Here is a 16,910-nt window from a genome sequence, read left to right on the forward strand (position 1 = left end):
CTGTTTGAAACCTGAGCAAAGTGGTTTGATTTATTTTATTTTTTTAATCATGGGGGCAAACAATTAGGAAATTAGTAGACCTGAAATTTATTTTAAAGGGGGAAATTTAAAATAATAAAAAAAACTAGGAAACATGTCCAGAAAACTATATTTATAATTGTATATTTAAACACTGAAAATGTTACATGTTTTGGTTTTTTTTTGTTTTATTTTCAGCACTTTTTCTTCAAAATTTAAAAATCCTTTTGCATTTTTTTAGGTAATTTTCATGTAACTTTTTACTATTTTCTTGCTAATTTCTGGGCCATGTCTTTTTAAGTTGCTTATTGCCTCCTCCCCATGTTTTTGCAAGAAATCAAAACAATTTGCTAATGTTTTAAAGGGTTAAGGCCGGGTTTTGGTAAGAAGTGGAACTGAATTTGTAACATCTACAGACATGACACATACTTTGCCTTTCCTGTTGACTAAGCTTGTTGATTTAACAAAGGGCAAGGCACAGACACCTCCTGATATCATCAGAGAGTCTGAGTCTTGTGATTGTGAAGAAGTTAATAATGGATACAAACCCAGGCTTGTTTCAGATCACCACACCTCTGGCTCTTTTCACTCCTTTACCTCTGGAGGTGTTTTTAACTGAGGCTGAACTTTGAAACACAGTGTTGTGACGGTATCACAAATTGAACCTGTGTGAAAGGTTTGGTTAAAGTGTAGGTGTCGCCTGTGGTTAAAAATGATAAAAAGTTCTTAACATGAGCTGAAACCCAGGAGTTAAGTGCAAATGTTCTTTCCATTATGTAACATCAACCTCCAGCTTCCCTCTGGTTTTAGTCATGTCTCCTTCATGTAATCCTTTCATGGTGGCTGATCAGATTTCTTTCACTTTAAAGGCACAATCCATGATGCAAATGTAAACAGAAGGGCATTGCCAAAAAAATCAAAGCACAAGACTGGAACCTGATTCTCAAACTGAATGACAAGGAACACTTGAAAGAAACTACATTGAAGCTATTTTTAATGTTTAATGATGCTGTTAAATATTTTTTACATCACTAATGTTTGTTCATGGTCGAGACCTTAATATTTTTAATCATTATTAGATGAGAAACACATTATACGGATTAAGTATGATATATTACAAATTGAATCATTCAGTGCAGATTTCATACTGATGACACTTAATATCATTTCAGCAGACTTTCTTTGGAAAGTCCTTGAAACACAATAGCTGTGCTGGTGATAAGCAGATCTTTGTTAGTGCTGAATTTAATAGACCCCTCACAGCACTGAAGGTGTCATTGGTATTGTACATTTGGTGTATTCTTTCCTTCACACTCGTTAGATGCTTGTAGTGCAGCCAGTCTGGGGACTGGAGAGTTTTAGTGAGGTTGTCTGATAGATGGAAGGTTAAAGGAAAGGTAGATGAATAGAGTAGGCGGAGAAGAGGTCACAGAAAAGGAGGACTATATGCCCTCATACACACACTTGAACAACTACACACACACAGAACAACACTGAGCAGGGGTGCTTGCGAGGCACAGCTGCTCTCCAAACACCACCATCCATCACGCACTGCAGTGTGACTGCGTATGGCGTCTGCTTGGAACCCACTCTACCTCACAACCAAAGCAACCTGTGAGTGTAAGAGAATGAGACAGAGAGAGAGAGATGAAATGAGAGAGTGTGTGAGTGAATGAATCAGTTAGCATCCAGTGTGTAGGAAATAGACCTGAAGGTTACTGGAAGTCAGTCGCTCTCTCAGTCTGTTTCTCTTGATGTGAAGAGAGGAGGAAGTAAGAGGGAAAGAGATGTGAAAAAGAACACACATTAAGATAGTTTTACTTGAGCAATAAAACAATGTAAAATTACTGTAATAAAATTTTAGTCATGCATTCAAAATTGTACTGTTGTTAATGTACTGTAAAAAAGTATTGTCTTAAAGTCCACAAAAATATCTTAAAGTGCTGAATGACCAATTTCAAAATGTTATTTTAGCACTATTATCCTACTTGAATGCCACAGCTTGTCAAAATGGAGGTAATTTTAACTTTAATATACTGTTTGGTAGTCAAGGCAGGCTATTATAATATATCATATTGTAGTAGTCGATCATACCTCAAAAAGCAACTATAGCTGTCGAATGAAATGAAAACACATTACCGTTAAAAATTTGGCGACATAAAAGTAGTGGTAGAAGAGTTTTTAGTCTTTAAAATGTCTGAAAAATATCCATCGCAATTTTCTACATACATAGATGAAATTTTTGTTTGTTTTTGTTGTTATTGGGGTTTTTTTTTGTTTTGTTTTAGTCCAAAACCCAAATCCATTTAAAACAATACAAAACTGAAAAAAACTGTAAATTTTCTTATTTTGGAAGCTGGATAATGTTTCCCAATTTTAATGCAATGATAACAAGGAAAACAGTATATATGTGCAGTACTTGAGTAAAAGTTTTCAGTTACTTTCCACCAGCAGTGGGTACAAATCAGAAAAGCAGGAGAACGAGGGTCTGGAGGGATAAGGGGGGTTGTGTGAGGGGGTGTTACTGTATCTCCTGGGTGGAGATGAGAAGCAGCTGCTGAGTCCTCTGCTATTTCCAGCTCTCTCCTCTTCCTATCCTACCCTCTCATTTTCCAAAACACTGCTTTTTCTCCCTCTGCCTGCCTGCCTCGCCTGGCTCATATGAAGCGCTCCAGCAGCTCTGCCTCAGGCCGAGGTCGCGGTGAACCGATAAATGAGCCGTTACAGGACGGCTCCCAGCCCTAGTCATGAAACCTCCAGACCCTCATTTGTGCGTTTTCAGTCCGCCCATTACTCAGCCACTGTGATCTGGACCTTCTATTCATCCCTCTCTCCGTCCGCCTGGCTTTCCATCTGTTTCTGATGGCAGCGTTTCTACCTGAGTGCCTCGTCACACTGCCAGCCAATCAGCAGTTGCTGTCCTTTTTAATCTTTCTTTTGACCCCTGCACCATATGCTTACATGCACATCGTTTTAACTATTCATAGGAACTCTCAAGATGCCTTTCATGTCATTTATTTTCCCCAGATCTGCTTTCGATCAGCTCCTTCTATGAATAAAACATCTCCACATTTAATTCATAAGCAAATGATATCATTGACCTGCAGGAAGAGTCTGGACTACCTTAAAAGAGTCACAGTGTGAAACCGGATTTCCTCCACTGCCATTTTGATTACAGAGATATAGATGTGGCTATAGAAGAGAGATGAATCCCTCTCAGCTTTAGGTGCACAGGCAGATGTTCCAGTGTCAAATGCCCTTTCTATCATACCGCAGTAATGAAATGTAAAGGACCAGGCAGCTATGAATTATTGAATCATGCATTTTTTTGTCTCATCTCATCTACTATTCCTTTTATAGGTCCTCTTGGCAGTTTATTGTTTCCAACTCTGCCAGTGTTGTTGAGCAATGACCTGGAAGGGAAGTGTTTTTTTTTTTCAGACAGATTGGTGGTGTGACTAACAGGCGTATTGGTTTGTGTGATTTGCTGTTACAGTGGGCGAGTTTGTGAGTGACGTGCTTCTGGTTCCAGAAAAGTGCAAGTTCTTTCACAAGGAGCGTATGGACATGTGCGTCAGCCATCAGCAGTGGCATGGTGTGGCCAAAGAGGTAAGTAAGGAATTACTTAATAGGAAACAGTGGGAGGCTGTATATCTGACATAGCAGAGCAAGGGAAAAGAAAATTTGTGTGGGAAGAGGAAGTCTTTAGCATTGGTTTAAAGGTATGCTAAGCAGGATTTTCCTAAAACAATGTGTTGACTCATACAAAAGTAATCCCTCTCAATCATCATGACCTCACCTGCAGAGACCCTTCCTCTGCATGTGAGGTCGGGTCTTTATACAAAGGTAGCCACTATGTGCCAGACCAAAAGCAGCATGCATCTAAGAGGACACAGTGCCGAAAAAACACAGCTGTAGTGAATCTGGGCTTGACTTTCACTTTCACTGCTGTTTACAAACTGTAGTCAACAATACCTACATAGTACACAGTGCCCAAGGGATGACGTTTTTCTGTTGGCCAACCTGGAAACTAACGTCACCCTGGCTCCTTCGTCAAAAAGCCTATGGTTTTCCATTGGATTTTGGATCGTTGTAGAAAATATGTTCCGTGGTAAACAAACATTTATGACACCAACATGTTTTGTTCAGGAAGATAATCTTTACAAATTAACCCCGCTTTCAGGATTTTGAAGCCTTAATGCAGTCGCAAAAAGTAAAAAACTACTGCTAGGCTAAAATGAGCACTACAGTAGCATCGCCACCACTACAAGGCTGTAAAGTCGTGTTTGGAACAGTTTGGCATGAAGACATTCACTGTACCCACTTGTTTTGTGTCGTAGAGCAAAACATGAAAATCTCTTTAGCTTGTGTTAACCACAGACCTTATTTAAGGCTTCTAACCAAAAGCTCATTCAAAAAACCCACTGACTTCAAGAAGAGGGATCCAGGTTGCTGAAATGCAAAGGAATTAGCAGGTTTTAGGATTCATTACTGGGGTTCTCTATACCTTTAACTTTTAAAAATTAAACCGAAGAAACATTTTGTGCCTTTTCCCTGTCATACTGGTCAGACTTTTATTATTTTTCTATCTTTCCTTTTCCCTCCCTGATATCTTTCCACCTGTCTGTGTGAGTCTCTAAGGCCCTCTGATCACAGTCTGGCTGGGAGCCCTCACATTTCAGCTCCTAATCAGATTAGTGTTGTGGCTGTAATGCAGCTAATCCCCCCCCAGGCAGCTCCAGAGCCGGCCCCTGGGGGCCACTCTGACCACGACAGTAGGAGTAGCAGCTCACCGAGCCCATCAAACGTCTGCTATCGTCTCCACCTGCCTCGTGCTTCCTCCGACTCTTACTCTTCCCCAACACGTATATAACAAATGCCTGAATCTGAGTATCATCTGCAGCCTCAGATAGTGTGACATCCAGAGGCACAAATGGCCTACATTCAATAACAAATATGCTACAGCCAAGCAGTAATAAATCTTACCAGCGGGAAAATATGGGTAAGAAAAATGACTCAAAACCAATCTCAGCTTTCTCACCAACTGCCACTAAGATGATCTTAAGCAGGGCAGCTAATCCTGTGCTGCTCCAGTGGAGTTTCTCAGCAGCCATCAGATTGAAGTTGTACTTGGTACCTCTTGGCTGATATATGAAGCACTGTGTTGTTGACAAATAGAACATCAGTTAAAAAACTGCATGACTTTTTAGAAGTGTGGCCCATTAATTGCTTTATCAGTATGTGACAAGAAAACCAGTTATAAAATCAGTATGGCTATACTCTGTGGGTGCATAGGTCTGTTACTATATCAGGGACTAACGCTATAAAGAAGCAATAAAAAAACTGGTTGCATCTCTGAGGCTAGATATACCTGCCAACATTGGTAAAATAAAGGATAACAAATGCTGTCTTAGCACACAAGATAAAAGTTTAAATATTACAACAAAAAAAGTTATGTACAGGCATGCAATCAGAATACAGATGTTGGATTCCAAACAGGGATTTCCTCTGACCTTTTATTTTATGAGACATCCATGATAGTTCTTATCACGTAAGGCTGGTCGTGAATGTACTTGACTGGTTTTTGTAAGATTGAAAGTAAAACGACAAGTAGCTCCTTAAAACAAGCTGCAAGTTTGATGTCAGTTGCAGCAATGGACACAGGGTGGACAGACAAACTGAAGTATTCAGTCAGCCTCACTTGTTGGTTTGATTGTATTTGTTGTTTCTTTTTTTTAAGCTAGATTTTATAAGCATAATGACATTTGTAAAATTCACTTAAACCCACCACCCATTTCTGCAAATATACCCCTCTAAATCCTTCACACTGAACCTTTAAATCTGGGGTATTTTTGGTCCCAAACCTATAAAAAACAAAAAATTAGGAGCCTCACTGCAACATGTCAACAATACCATGTGACTAAATTAATTAAACCTCCACAGTTTCCTCACACAATGGCTCACACGCTCCTCCATCTGGCATGGGCATCATTGTTGATAAGGTCCTCTAATGTTCCCTTGATGAATAAAGGTTAAACAAATGTCACCTTGTCAAAGCTAAAGTTGATACTTTCAAGCTGTAAGAAGTCTAGAAACTACAGCAACCAAATCAATCTTGGGCTCTGTGTCCATGTTCAGTCGATAACATAACCGCTCCTTCTTCCTGTCAGGCCTGTGCCAAGAGCTCCATGGTGCTGCACAGCTACGGCATGCTGCTGCCCTGTGGCATTGACAAGTTCCACGGCACTGAGTATGTGTGCTGCCCCGCCTCTCGTGCTGGGGAGTCCGCTCCTCCTTCCTTGCCCTCCCAGGAGGACGACGAAGAGGAGGAGGTAGAGGATGAGGAGATTGGCGAATACGACCTGCCTGAGGAGGATGCCGTGGAGGACAGGTGAGCAGTCTGTGACCGTGTTCATGATCTTGGCATGTCTTTGAAATATTGTGAGGCTCTCTTGCGAAGGGCAGGTATTACTGGCCATCTGGATGAATTAAAGTGTCGTGACATTGACCTGTGGCAGCTGCTCTGCCTTGTTTGATGAATCACCCCTCTTCCTGGCTTCTACCTCTTCGCTCAATCATCTCCTCCCCTTCCTCAGTGAGACACCAGCTGATGAGCGGCCCACACCAAAGGAGGAGCCAGTGCATGAGGACGAAGACGAGGATGAGGAAGACGAAGAGGAGTACCACTATGTCTATGAGGATGAGGACATAGATAAGGAGGACGAGTATGAGAAGAAAGAGAGCAGCAAAATGTCAGAGAGCCAAGATGAGGACAAGACTCTGCAGGAAGTCAAAGGTTTGTAATGAGTTGTTTTAAATTATAATGTGCTATCCTCCTCTCTCTCTCTCTCTCTCTCTCTCTCTCTCCCTTGTTGGCACTTTGCCTACCACTTAAATATAATCAGACCTTTTTAACTTTTAAACTATAGGCAGTTATACTTAAATCTCAGCCAGACTCTAATTAGATAAGTGTATGCATCAGCAGTACCTTTTTCTTCAGCCCACAGCAATCTGTGATATACTGTTCTGCTTTATCAAGGACAAATCCTCCTGCTTTATTTGTAGCCAAACTGCCGTTATATTCTGCTCATATACAAATAGGAGTTGCTCTAGTTTTGTGTTGTTTAATCATATTTTTAGATAGGCCTATAGCAGAGGTACGGAGTGTTCGTTTTCTGAGTGTTTGTTATTGAGCATGGAATGAAGTGCTGCCCCCAGAGGCCGGATGATCTAACAAGCTGTCCCCTGGCAGCGGTGTGCACCCTGGAGGCTGAGACAGGCCCCTGCCGTGCCTCCATGCCCCGCTGGCACTTCGACATGAGCCAGAGGAAGTGTGTGCGCTTCATATACGGGGGCTGTGCCGGCAACCGCAACAATTTCGACTCAGAGGAGTACTGCATGGCTGTGTGCAAGCGCCTGAGTAAGTCTCACTAGACGGAGGCCGGTTTGACAACACCCCCTTCTCTCTCTTTGCTTGTGTCTTTGCTGCAGACTCTCCGCTGAAAAACATTTAATATAGGTTTAGTCTGTCACTGACTTAGAAGCAGAACACCCGTTCTACAGTCCTCAGATGTCACTTATGAAATCACTACAGCTGTTATTACCATGTCACCTCCACCACAACAATCACAACATCATACTCTTTTCTTTTAATAGTCCACTGATGTATCACATGCTGCAACTACTGATTATATCATGCCAATTATTTTCTTAAAAAATTTTAGACTAGAAAATGCAACTTGTTGCTTGTTTCTTCAAGGCAACACATCAAAATCTAATAAAATTTAATTTGCAATATAAAAAAATAGAACCAAATCTTCATGTCTAAGAAGCTGGAAGTAGATTTTGTTTGTTTTGTTTTGTTTGCTTGATGAATAAGTCAAACAATTTATTCAAATTGTTGCAGATTGACTTTTTGTCAGCATATTATTCAATTAATAGTTTTATCACTGTAAGCCCCGATAAAATGTCACATCCACTACTTCACCAATAGATCTTGATGTTTTCATTTCTGGCACACACTGGTATATTAGTTTTGGTTAATTCTCTACTAAACTGGAATTGTTGAAATATTCAATAATAACTATTTCTGGCAGAAAGTAATTAAGGTTACATTAGGTTTTTTTCCAAAAATATATTTCTTAACAAAGGACAATCTGAAACTACAGAGACATCTTTATTTTAATTAGCAGTCTCTGTTTATTATATGTTTGTTCATATTTATATACTGTACTTATTCCTTGATCAGATGAATCATATATAAGCTGGTTTTGTTTCTGTGGGCCAGTGTCTTGTGCAGATGAAGTTAAATATTTTAGTAATTGGGGCTTTGTTTCTTAAATGAAAGTATGGGTTTTGCATGTTTGCATGTTTTATTCAAAGTTATGCATTTTTCAAAAGTATGATTTTGGTATCAGCACCAAAACAATCATTCTGAAACTAATAATTAAGGATTTCAAATAATACTGTCACTGAAGGCCAAGACCTTCCAAGTACATTTTAACTTGGGATACAAAGGGAAATTTTCAATTAAGCAGAAACTCCAAAAATACCAAATCAAAAATATGACACTCTTCTTTTTTCTTAATTTAGTGTTCATTCATATGCATGAAACTTAAAACACACTTTTTAGAATTTTCTTTCTTCTCTGTTTGCTTGTCAGTGTACACTCCTGCTATTTGTTCCTTGTTCCCTCTGTCAGCCTGTAAACAACCTGCCTGTCTGTCTGCCTGCCTATCTTACTGTCTCTGTCTGTCTGTCTGTCTGTCTGTCTGTCTGTCTGTCTGTCTGTCTGTCTGTCTGCTCACAGAACACTACCACTACTTTTAATAGAACCCCACCAGCATAAGTTGGCAAGCACCTTTTTTTCCACCTCACTTTTCATCAGTTCAAACACAGTTCATTGCCATAACTAATTGGACTTTTTATTTTGCATTTCAGAAAATGAAATTCTTTGAGGAACTAAAGCAGAAAAGTTCAAAGCAGGAACTATGTGTTTATCTGTTAACCCATGCCTCCTGTTCTTGATGGTGAGGTGAAATGATGAGGTCACTTCCGGTTTGCAAGCCTGGAGCGTTATTGTTTTTGCAAGTTGCAGCGGCCCAGAGAGTGAGTCCTGCGTGACTGTATAGCGAGGAACCTAGAACAGAGCCCTCTGGCCTTGCCCCAGATGACCCAGCCGTCAAACACAGAGATATTTCCATTAGTGTTGGAGACGCGACCTGTCAGCAGAAAGCCGATGGGAAGATGAAAGGAATTTAAAAGGAAAGACTGTCAGATTCTTTTAAATTTATCAGAGTTACTGAGGGTGGAAGAACGCCAATGAGAGGAGTGCTTCTGTGAGGATCTTTGTCCAGCTTCAAGCTGCATTCCTCCTACGACTCTTTTTCTCTCTCTTCCCAGTTGACTGTCTGTCTTTGTCTTCCTGCCTACCTGTGTCTGCCTGGTTCAGCTGGTCTGCCTCTGTGTGTGTGTGTGTGTGTGTGTGTGTGTGTGTGTGTGTGTGTGTGTGTGTGTGTGTGTGTGTGTGTGTGTGTGTGTGTGTGTGTTTGTCTGTCTGTCCCTCTGGTTGTCAGTTTGCCCACTCACCAACTGTTTCCGAATTTGTAGCCATGCCACCGACTCCTCAGCCCACAGATGATGTGGACATCTACTTTGAGACTCCGGCTGATGACAAGGAGCATAGTCGCTTCCAGAGGGCCAAGGAGCAGCTGGAGATCAGACATCGCAACCGCATGGAGAGGGTGAGTTACCAGCTCCAGTGAGGACCTATGGTCAGGACAACACTCTCTCAGTTAAAGAGGCAATAAGCTCATTTTTACAGCCCAATTGAACACATATGAACATAATATACATAATATGTGGTGTTGATCGTTACCACTTAGTCAAAGAATATTTTGCCAGGTAAAGAAGACACTTTACATAGTAAAAAAGGACCAAAGAATACAGATAAAATACAAGAGTACAAATAAAAAAAACATAATAATTATACATAATACAGCACAAAATTAAACATTAAAGGCAGTTTTGAAAGATGGGTTTTGATGAGTGATTTAAACTGAGAAGGGTCACTGCAGTCACGGATGTGTTTGGGGAGGGAGTTCCAAAAGGTGGGCACAGCAATGCAGAAGGCTCTGTCGCCCCAGGTTCGGTGCTTGGTCCTGGTTGGTTGAGACAGGAGGTTGGCATCAGAGGAGCGGAGGGTGCGGGAAGGAGTGTGGCGGATAAGCAGGTTAGTGAGGAAGGAGGGCAACCTGGTTACAGAGGGCTTTATGAGTGAGGAGGAGAACCTTGAAGTGTATGCATTGTGGGACCGGAAGCCAGTAGAGGTTCTGGAGGATAGAGGTGATATGATCGCAGTAGCGGGAGTGAGTGAGAAGGCGAGTGGCAGAGTTCTGAATGTGTTGGAGTTTATTGAGGACTTTGAGCGATGAGCAATAGAGAATGTTATTGCAGTAATCGATTCTGAAGGTGATGAAAGCATGGATCAGGGTTTCAGCTGCAGAGGAGGAGAGTGATGGGCGGAGACAAGCTATGTTTTTAAGATGGAAAAAGGCAGTTCTGGTGATGTGGTTGACATGATTTTCCAGCTTTTAAAACAGAATCTTTTTCAAATCATCCAAAACCTGCAGTACGTGCATGATAACAACCCTTTTGAGACAAAAAGTACAAAACAAAAGTAGTATTGTGATCACAGAATTATGCAATTATGCATGATAAACATTGCATTTACCAACTGAACAAAACTTGTGACTGACAAAGTGAGAGCTATTGTCCTTCATTAATTTTCTCGTTTAGAAAGAGTTATAGATATAAACAGATCAAGGCTCATAAACTCCTCTATAACGAGGATTGGTTTTGCATCAGTCTTTCTTAGTAACTGTGATGCAGTTTGTGACCTATTTTGCTGTTATATTGCAATAAGATCAAAGGAGCACTTCGCCCACAGAATGACCATTTGTGCATTGTTGAGTCATGCTGTTACCTTGAATTTTTGAAGAAAACTTTTTCTTGCATGCCTCAACAGAAAACAGCAAACATATTAATTGGCTGATGTTTAATAACAGCAAAAGTATATCAAAACTTGTGTTTGCAAACTCTCACTCAACTCACGCAGTATGATCCAAGTCTCATTTATCGTTGTATGCGCAGTACTTCCCAAACACATGCATTTTTGCTTAAATCTTAGTATTTAAAACTGAACTAAAAGTGAAACTTATCTATGCCTTTGTGACCCTTCAGTTCGGTAGCGCTCTCCATTCCCTCTGGTTTGTGGGTAATAAGCGGGCTACAATTTCTCTTGTTTTAATCAGCACCAATATACGGCAAGATATCCAAAATCTAACTTCTTTGTTCACTCAACTCCAGGGCAGAGGTCAAAAGGATCAAATAATCTCTTTTCCTAACCACTCTTCCTTAACCTCCAGAGAAAAGGTCATGAGGTCAAGGAGAGATGTGAAGGAGAATTGGACTTGAGAAAAGACGATTGCGGTGTTTAGAGAATCCGACTGCACTTTTCCTCGGCTCTGTGATGTAGAAGATATATGTAATTGACATGGGTCTGCTGTGATGAACCTACAATGTTCACATGATGGACTACAGAAAGCACATCCTCACTGGATTGTTTTTTATTCAGCAAAAAGGTTTTTTATGTGATTGTTTTATTTGTGTTTTCTATTAAAAACTTTATTTGCTGCCTTCTTCAAGCCCTTTGTAATGTGGATCTTAAAAAGTGCGCCATAAACACTGAGAATTGATATTATGTTCATTACTGTAATTATTATTATTATTAATATTATTATTGTTATCATTATTATCTTAATCAGGCCTACTAAGCTCTGAGCGTACTCGCCACTTTGTTTAATGCACGCTATGAAGGCTAAACGAGGCCAACCCGGTGAAATATATTACATCATTACCAAGGTGAGAATTAAAATAAAGAGTAATATAGGCTGCCAGTCACACAAGTGAAATGTAATGTTTTCACATGAGACGGTTGCACACTTACCGTCCTTTCCGTTATATTTATCGTCATGAATCCTTGAATCCGTGAAAATAGTCTAATAAATATAAAGATATGTACAACGTGTTAGATCCACTACTGTACATATGCTCATTCTAACGGTTCAAACGTGATTAATTGGAAACATCAGTTGTCCTATACCATCCCCTCGTGTTCTGGTTAATGTGCTGATTCTGATCTTATAGGCTACAGATGTTTATTGTCACTATATTTCTGCTAGAAGCTGTATTAGAGAGAACAGTCAATAGTAAATATTTAACAGACATAAAACATAATTAGAATATTATATATATATATGTGTGTGTGTATGTATGTATATATATGTGTATATATATATATTTAACAAATAATATAATAAATATTTTTTGATAAATATGGGCCAGATTATGATTAAGAACTGATTATGAGCCTGTGTATATAATAGTTTAAGAAGCAGCACACAGCTCAGTAAACAGCTCCATGTTGTTGTGATCGTGTTTTAAAGTCATTTCGGCTCATACAGACTGTGGATCTGTGTGTGATGTGAACAGCTGATTCCGCAAATAGCGGCCGATGTCGCGCATCACTTTAAAAGTTGATCTTTTTCAAAGAATTGTGGGGCAGATTTTCTCCTTTCCTTTGGTAAAGGACGATCCAGTGTATCCTGTGCTAAAGGAGATTATAAAGGAAGCAGTGACACACCTTTCCTTAATATTAAGAGAATTCAAACAGCTCTTATCATGGCAGCCGTTCAGGTACTTCCGGATCATCTCACTCAGCAAAAAGAGGTATTCGACCACAGCCCAGCACCGATTTATAATAGATCCATGCCCTTATAATAGATCCATGTCCATGCCCAGCACATGTTAACTTGAGTCTGTTACACTCACACCTGTCCCCGCACACAATAGCAGTTAGGAACTAATGTTACTCTTATTACTCTTATTACTCCAACTTGAGGCTAAACAGCAACTTAAAGGTACACATAAAAATATATAAATAAAATAACACATCAAGTGCTTTTACTGAGAAAGGAATAATTACTGTTTGTAATAATACAAAAGTACAAAATAATAATGTGGAATTATTAGTGTCAAAATATTCATTTTTCTACAGTATCCTGTAACACGCAAATTAGTACAGTAACATAGGTAGCTAAAATAACCCAAAAGTATAACGTGTACAGAAACTACGGTTATACTCTCTTCAAAGCCATACTCCAGCACTAAAGTTTATAGTGAAAATGGAATGTGTTTGGGAAGAACTGATCATGCAACTGGATACATGAAACTTAGATTATATCTGATTTTTTGATGTAGTTTTGATGTGGTCCCCAGTCCATTAATAAATCATTATGTTAGCTGTTTTTTGTGGGGGTGTGTGATTAAAACACAGTTTTCTTTCCAAATTTACAGTAACACAGCATGACACACTGATTTAGAAACAGTCATTTTGTGAGAGAAGTATTTGTAGGTCAAGGCCAAAAAATGTGCAAGTACTCCCAAAATTTAAAATTTTGAGTGCAAGAATATGGCAAGGAGCAAGTGTTCTCTTGTCTATGTGCAACAAAGGGCTTTCTTTTCCATCTACATTTACAAAAATCACTGTTTTACTCACTTTGAGTGAGCAGGTGCAGCAGGACCACCTAGCGTCTTACTTTATTTGTGTCTCTCTTATTCCAGGTAAGAAAAGAGTGGGAAGAGGCCGATCGCCAGGCTAAGAACCTGCCCAAGGCTGAGAGGCAGACATTGATGCAGGTGAGACACTGATCCTTCCCCCTGGGAATACCCCCTTTGTCCTTTTGTTTGGGTGAGATATGACGGCTTACAGGCCCTGGGTCCCTCAATCCCTGTGCCATTAAAGATCTCTTTTCCCCAGCTGCTCTATCTTTATCACTCTGAGGCTAAATTAGGGCACTGTCTGAATGGGGAGACCTCTAAATGAGTCCCTAACTCCCTGGACGAGCCTGAGAGGCGACATGAGTGAAACTGAGGGCTGTTTTTTTTTTTTTAAGTAGAGTGGAAATAGCTCTGCTGTGCTGTACTGTGTAAGGTGCATATACATATTTATTTATGTTTATGCTTTTGTTTATAGCACTTCCAAGCCATGGTGGAGTCCCTGGAGGAGGAGGCAGCCAGCGAAAAGCAGCAGCTGGTGGAGACTCACCTTGCCCGGGTGGAGGCCATGCTGAATGACCGGCGCCGTCTGGCCCTGGAGAACTACCTGGCTGCCCTGCAGGCCGACCCCCCTCGGGTAAACACCACACATTGGCCTCTGAGAGCGTCTTTTATCCTCTTCTCACCTCTCTCCATCTGTCTGTTGCTTTTTCATCCCCTCAGTCAATCTGCAAACTCATCTCTCTCTCACACACACACACACACACACACACACACACACATATCTGTTAGACTGCACTCATACCTTACACTACTTATGGACTGTGGCTCATATCCTGTCAAAAGACCCTCTGCCAACTTGCAATTCATCATGATGAGAATGGATTATACTGCAGCCAAAAAAACACACATCCCAAAATCCTCCATGAGCACAAAGTCAATCACATTTGAACCCACAGCTATAATCCCTGTGTCGTGTTTTTTTAAACTCCTCTTATCTAATAGACTTTTGATCCTTTTGCCAGCACACAGTTTGGCACTCTGTTGCAAGGTGCGGGTCGCCTCTTTAACCGCCAGTGTTTTGGGCTTGTCACCCAAAAAAGAAAGACTAAAATATTTCCATTTTCACTCATTTCTGATGTACTTATTTTGCCTGACCTGAGAGCAGTAATTTCTAATCCTGCTTCTGTTACACCTCGGAAATTGGTAGTTGCATCATCTGTGGTGTGATGCTATTTCAGTAGGTGCTGCAGAAGATTTAATGTCATGTCATGCAGTGGAGTTTTTTGCACCTCAAATTTGACACCTTTCTTGTCATCCTTCTGCTCAGATTTATGATGGTGGGGGAGAGAGAATAATTTTCATGTTATTTTTCATCTTGAGTAGCATAAGTGTACTCATCATGTCTGATGACAAGCTCACTGCCAAGTGGGTTTGTGGGTCATATTATTGCATCATTTTGTAGTTTATAAACTAATATCAAGTAAACCTGAATCTGATGAAATCTGAATCTTTTGATTGAAAAAATGTAAAGGTCCAGTGTGTAGGATCTAGGAGGATGTATTGGCAGATATTAAAAATAATGTAATAAATATGTGTTCTTTAGTGTATAATCACCTGAAAATAGGAATCATGTTTTTGTTACGTTAGAATGAGATGTTTATATAGGGTCCTCATCCACAGAGTCCACCATGTTGCACCGCCAGGTTTTTACAGAAGCCCAGAGCGGACAAACCGAACACTTGCTCTAGATAGGGCCATTCACATTTTCGTGTCAGCCATCGTAGTTAAGATATTTAACATGACACTGCCCCATGCAGTCTTTTTATTACTTTAAATCACCTGGTCAGTTTGTTTTGCAGATAATTCAGCTCCTAGTAAAAACCTCTTGAATAATAAAAACTGAAGGATTCCTAACTGGGAGTTCATGCTTGGCACATGGGAGAAGTTTTAGGTGAATGCAACCTGCAGTCCTCACCGTTTGATACCACTAAATCCTACACACTGTTCCTTTCAAGGGAATTTGAACAATAAGCATTACTATGAATATTTTATCAATAACTAAAATAAGAAAATAACAATTGATTTATATGACTTAATAGTGAAAACTGCTGTCTTATTTACACCCAACACTGGTATATCGTAGTATTTGCAGTATTACAAAGAATCATTTAAGAGGCCATGATTCACCACCTAACACTCTCTTCCTCCTACTCTATGTCTCCCTCAGCCCCACCGCATCCTTCAAGCCCTGAGACGGTACGTCCGCGCCGAGAACAAGGACCGCCAACACACCATCCGCCATTACCAGCACGTCCTGGCTGTGGATCCTGAGAAAGCTGCTCAGATGAAGTCACAGGTCAGTGTTTTAATCCTGATGAACATGACTAGTGATCACCTGATTTGACTTTGTGGAAAAATGCCCGTCGAAAGTGCCTCTGGCCTGAGGTGATGTCTGGATGTCTCTTGTTTTGTCCAATCATTTGGGAAGGTGGACCCAGCAAATGTTTGGCATTTATGTTAGAATGAATTACCTAGGATTCATACAATTAATTGATTTCAACTTTGTAGTCTTTTAGGTCTGTCAATTTGGTTAATTGGTACCTGCCAATAATTTGAGGTTTTGTATCCCTCCTGAGTCAGTTTCAATGTAGCATATTAGAGACTGTGTCAGTAAATCTGAAACCTCATGCAGAGCCACTCCAAGATCTCACACTCTTCCTATTCCCGCTCAGACAGAGGAGGGATAATGATGTCTCAGCCTGCTCCTCTCTGCCCTGTTTCTAAGTGTGTAGGAGGTAGAAAGAGTGTGTGTTTCTCTGAGTTGAAGCCCAGGAGGAGTGAGTAGGCTCGTCTGATGGAGGGAGGGCGGGTGTTTCATTCACTTAAGCCTCAGCCGAAGATTAACATTGCGCAGGTCTTGTGTAATGCTGGACTCTGAGCCGCTGCACAGGGATTTGGCTGGAAGCTCCTCTGTTAGATGTACTCGCCTGTTTGTGTCAGTGCCCTTCGACACCATTTATAGTTATCCGCCACTATTACAGATAACACAGCAGATGGATGAAACAACGTAGTGAGGAGGGGAAAGGACCGGAGGGCTACTATTTAGATGAATCATGGGATCTGGAAGGCGGTGTGCCTCTGTGCTCAGTCATGGGAAGCTTATCTTTATTGTTGTGTTTTTGCAGTGTTTATTTGTCAAGTGTAATTCCTGTGTACTTCTTAACTCAATAGATTTGTTTCTCCATGTTTTTTGGCAACTGTGGATTTGACAT

The 16,910-nt window shown here is 40.5% G+C and overlaps 1 protein-coding gene across 5 annotated transcripts in view; it reads left to right on the forward strand.

Moving 5' to 3' along the window:
- Nucleotides 1–16,910, forward strand: part of aplp2 (amyloid beta precursor like protein 2) — a 62,305-nt gene that overhangs the window by 34,193 nt on the left and 11,202 nt on the right. For 4 of the 5 annotated variants that reach the window (XM_088079207.1, XM_088079209.1, XM_042486058.2 and 1 more), the window contains exons 4-11: nt 3,515–3,627; nt 6,189–6,409; nt 6,615–6,814; nt 7,271–7,438; nt 9,628–9,761; nt 13,702–13,776; nt 14,114–14,272; nt 15,866–15,994. In XM_088079207.1, the coding sequence (XP_087935333.1) occupies nt 3,515–3,627; nt 6,189–6,409; nt 6,615–6,814; nt 7,271–7,438; nt 9,628–9,761; nt 13,702–13,776; nt 14,114–14,272; nt 15,866–15,994 (1,199 nt within the window). The remainder of the gene's footprint in view (nt 1–3,514; nt 3,628–6,188; nt 6,410–6,614; nt 6,815–7,270; nt 7,439–9,627; nt 9,762–13,701; nt 13,777–14,113; nt 14,273–15,865; nt 15,995–16,910) is intronic. The other variant, XM_088079210.1, reaches the window with a different exon arrangement.

This window comes from Plectropomus leopardus, chromosome 6 (assembly GCF_026936395.1).
Source record: "Plectropomus leopardus strain MGB_pleo_1.0 chromosome 6, ASM2693639v1, whole genome shotgun sequence".
In the NCBI taxonomy this organism is placed as follows: domain Eukaryota; kingdom Metazoa; phylum Chordata; class Actinopteri; order Perciformes; family Serranidae; genus Plectropomus; species Plectropomus leopardus.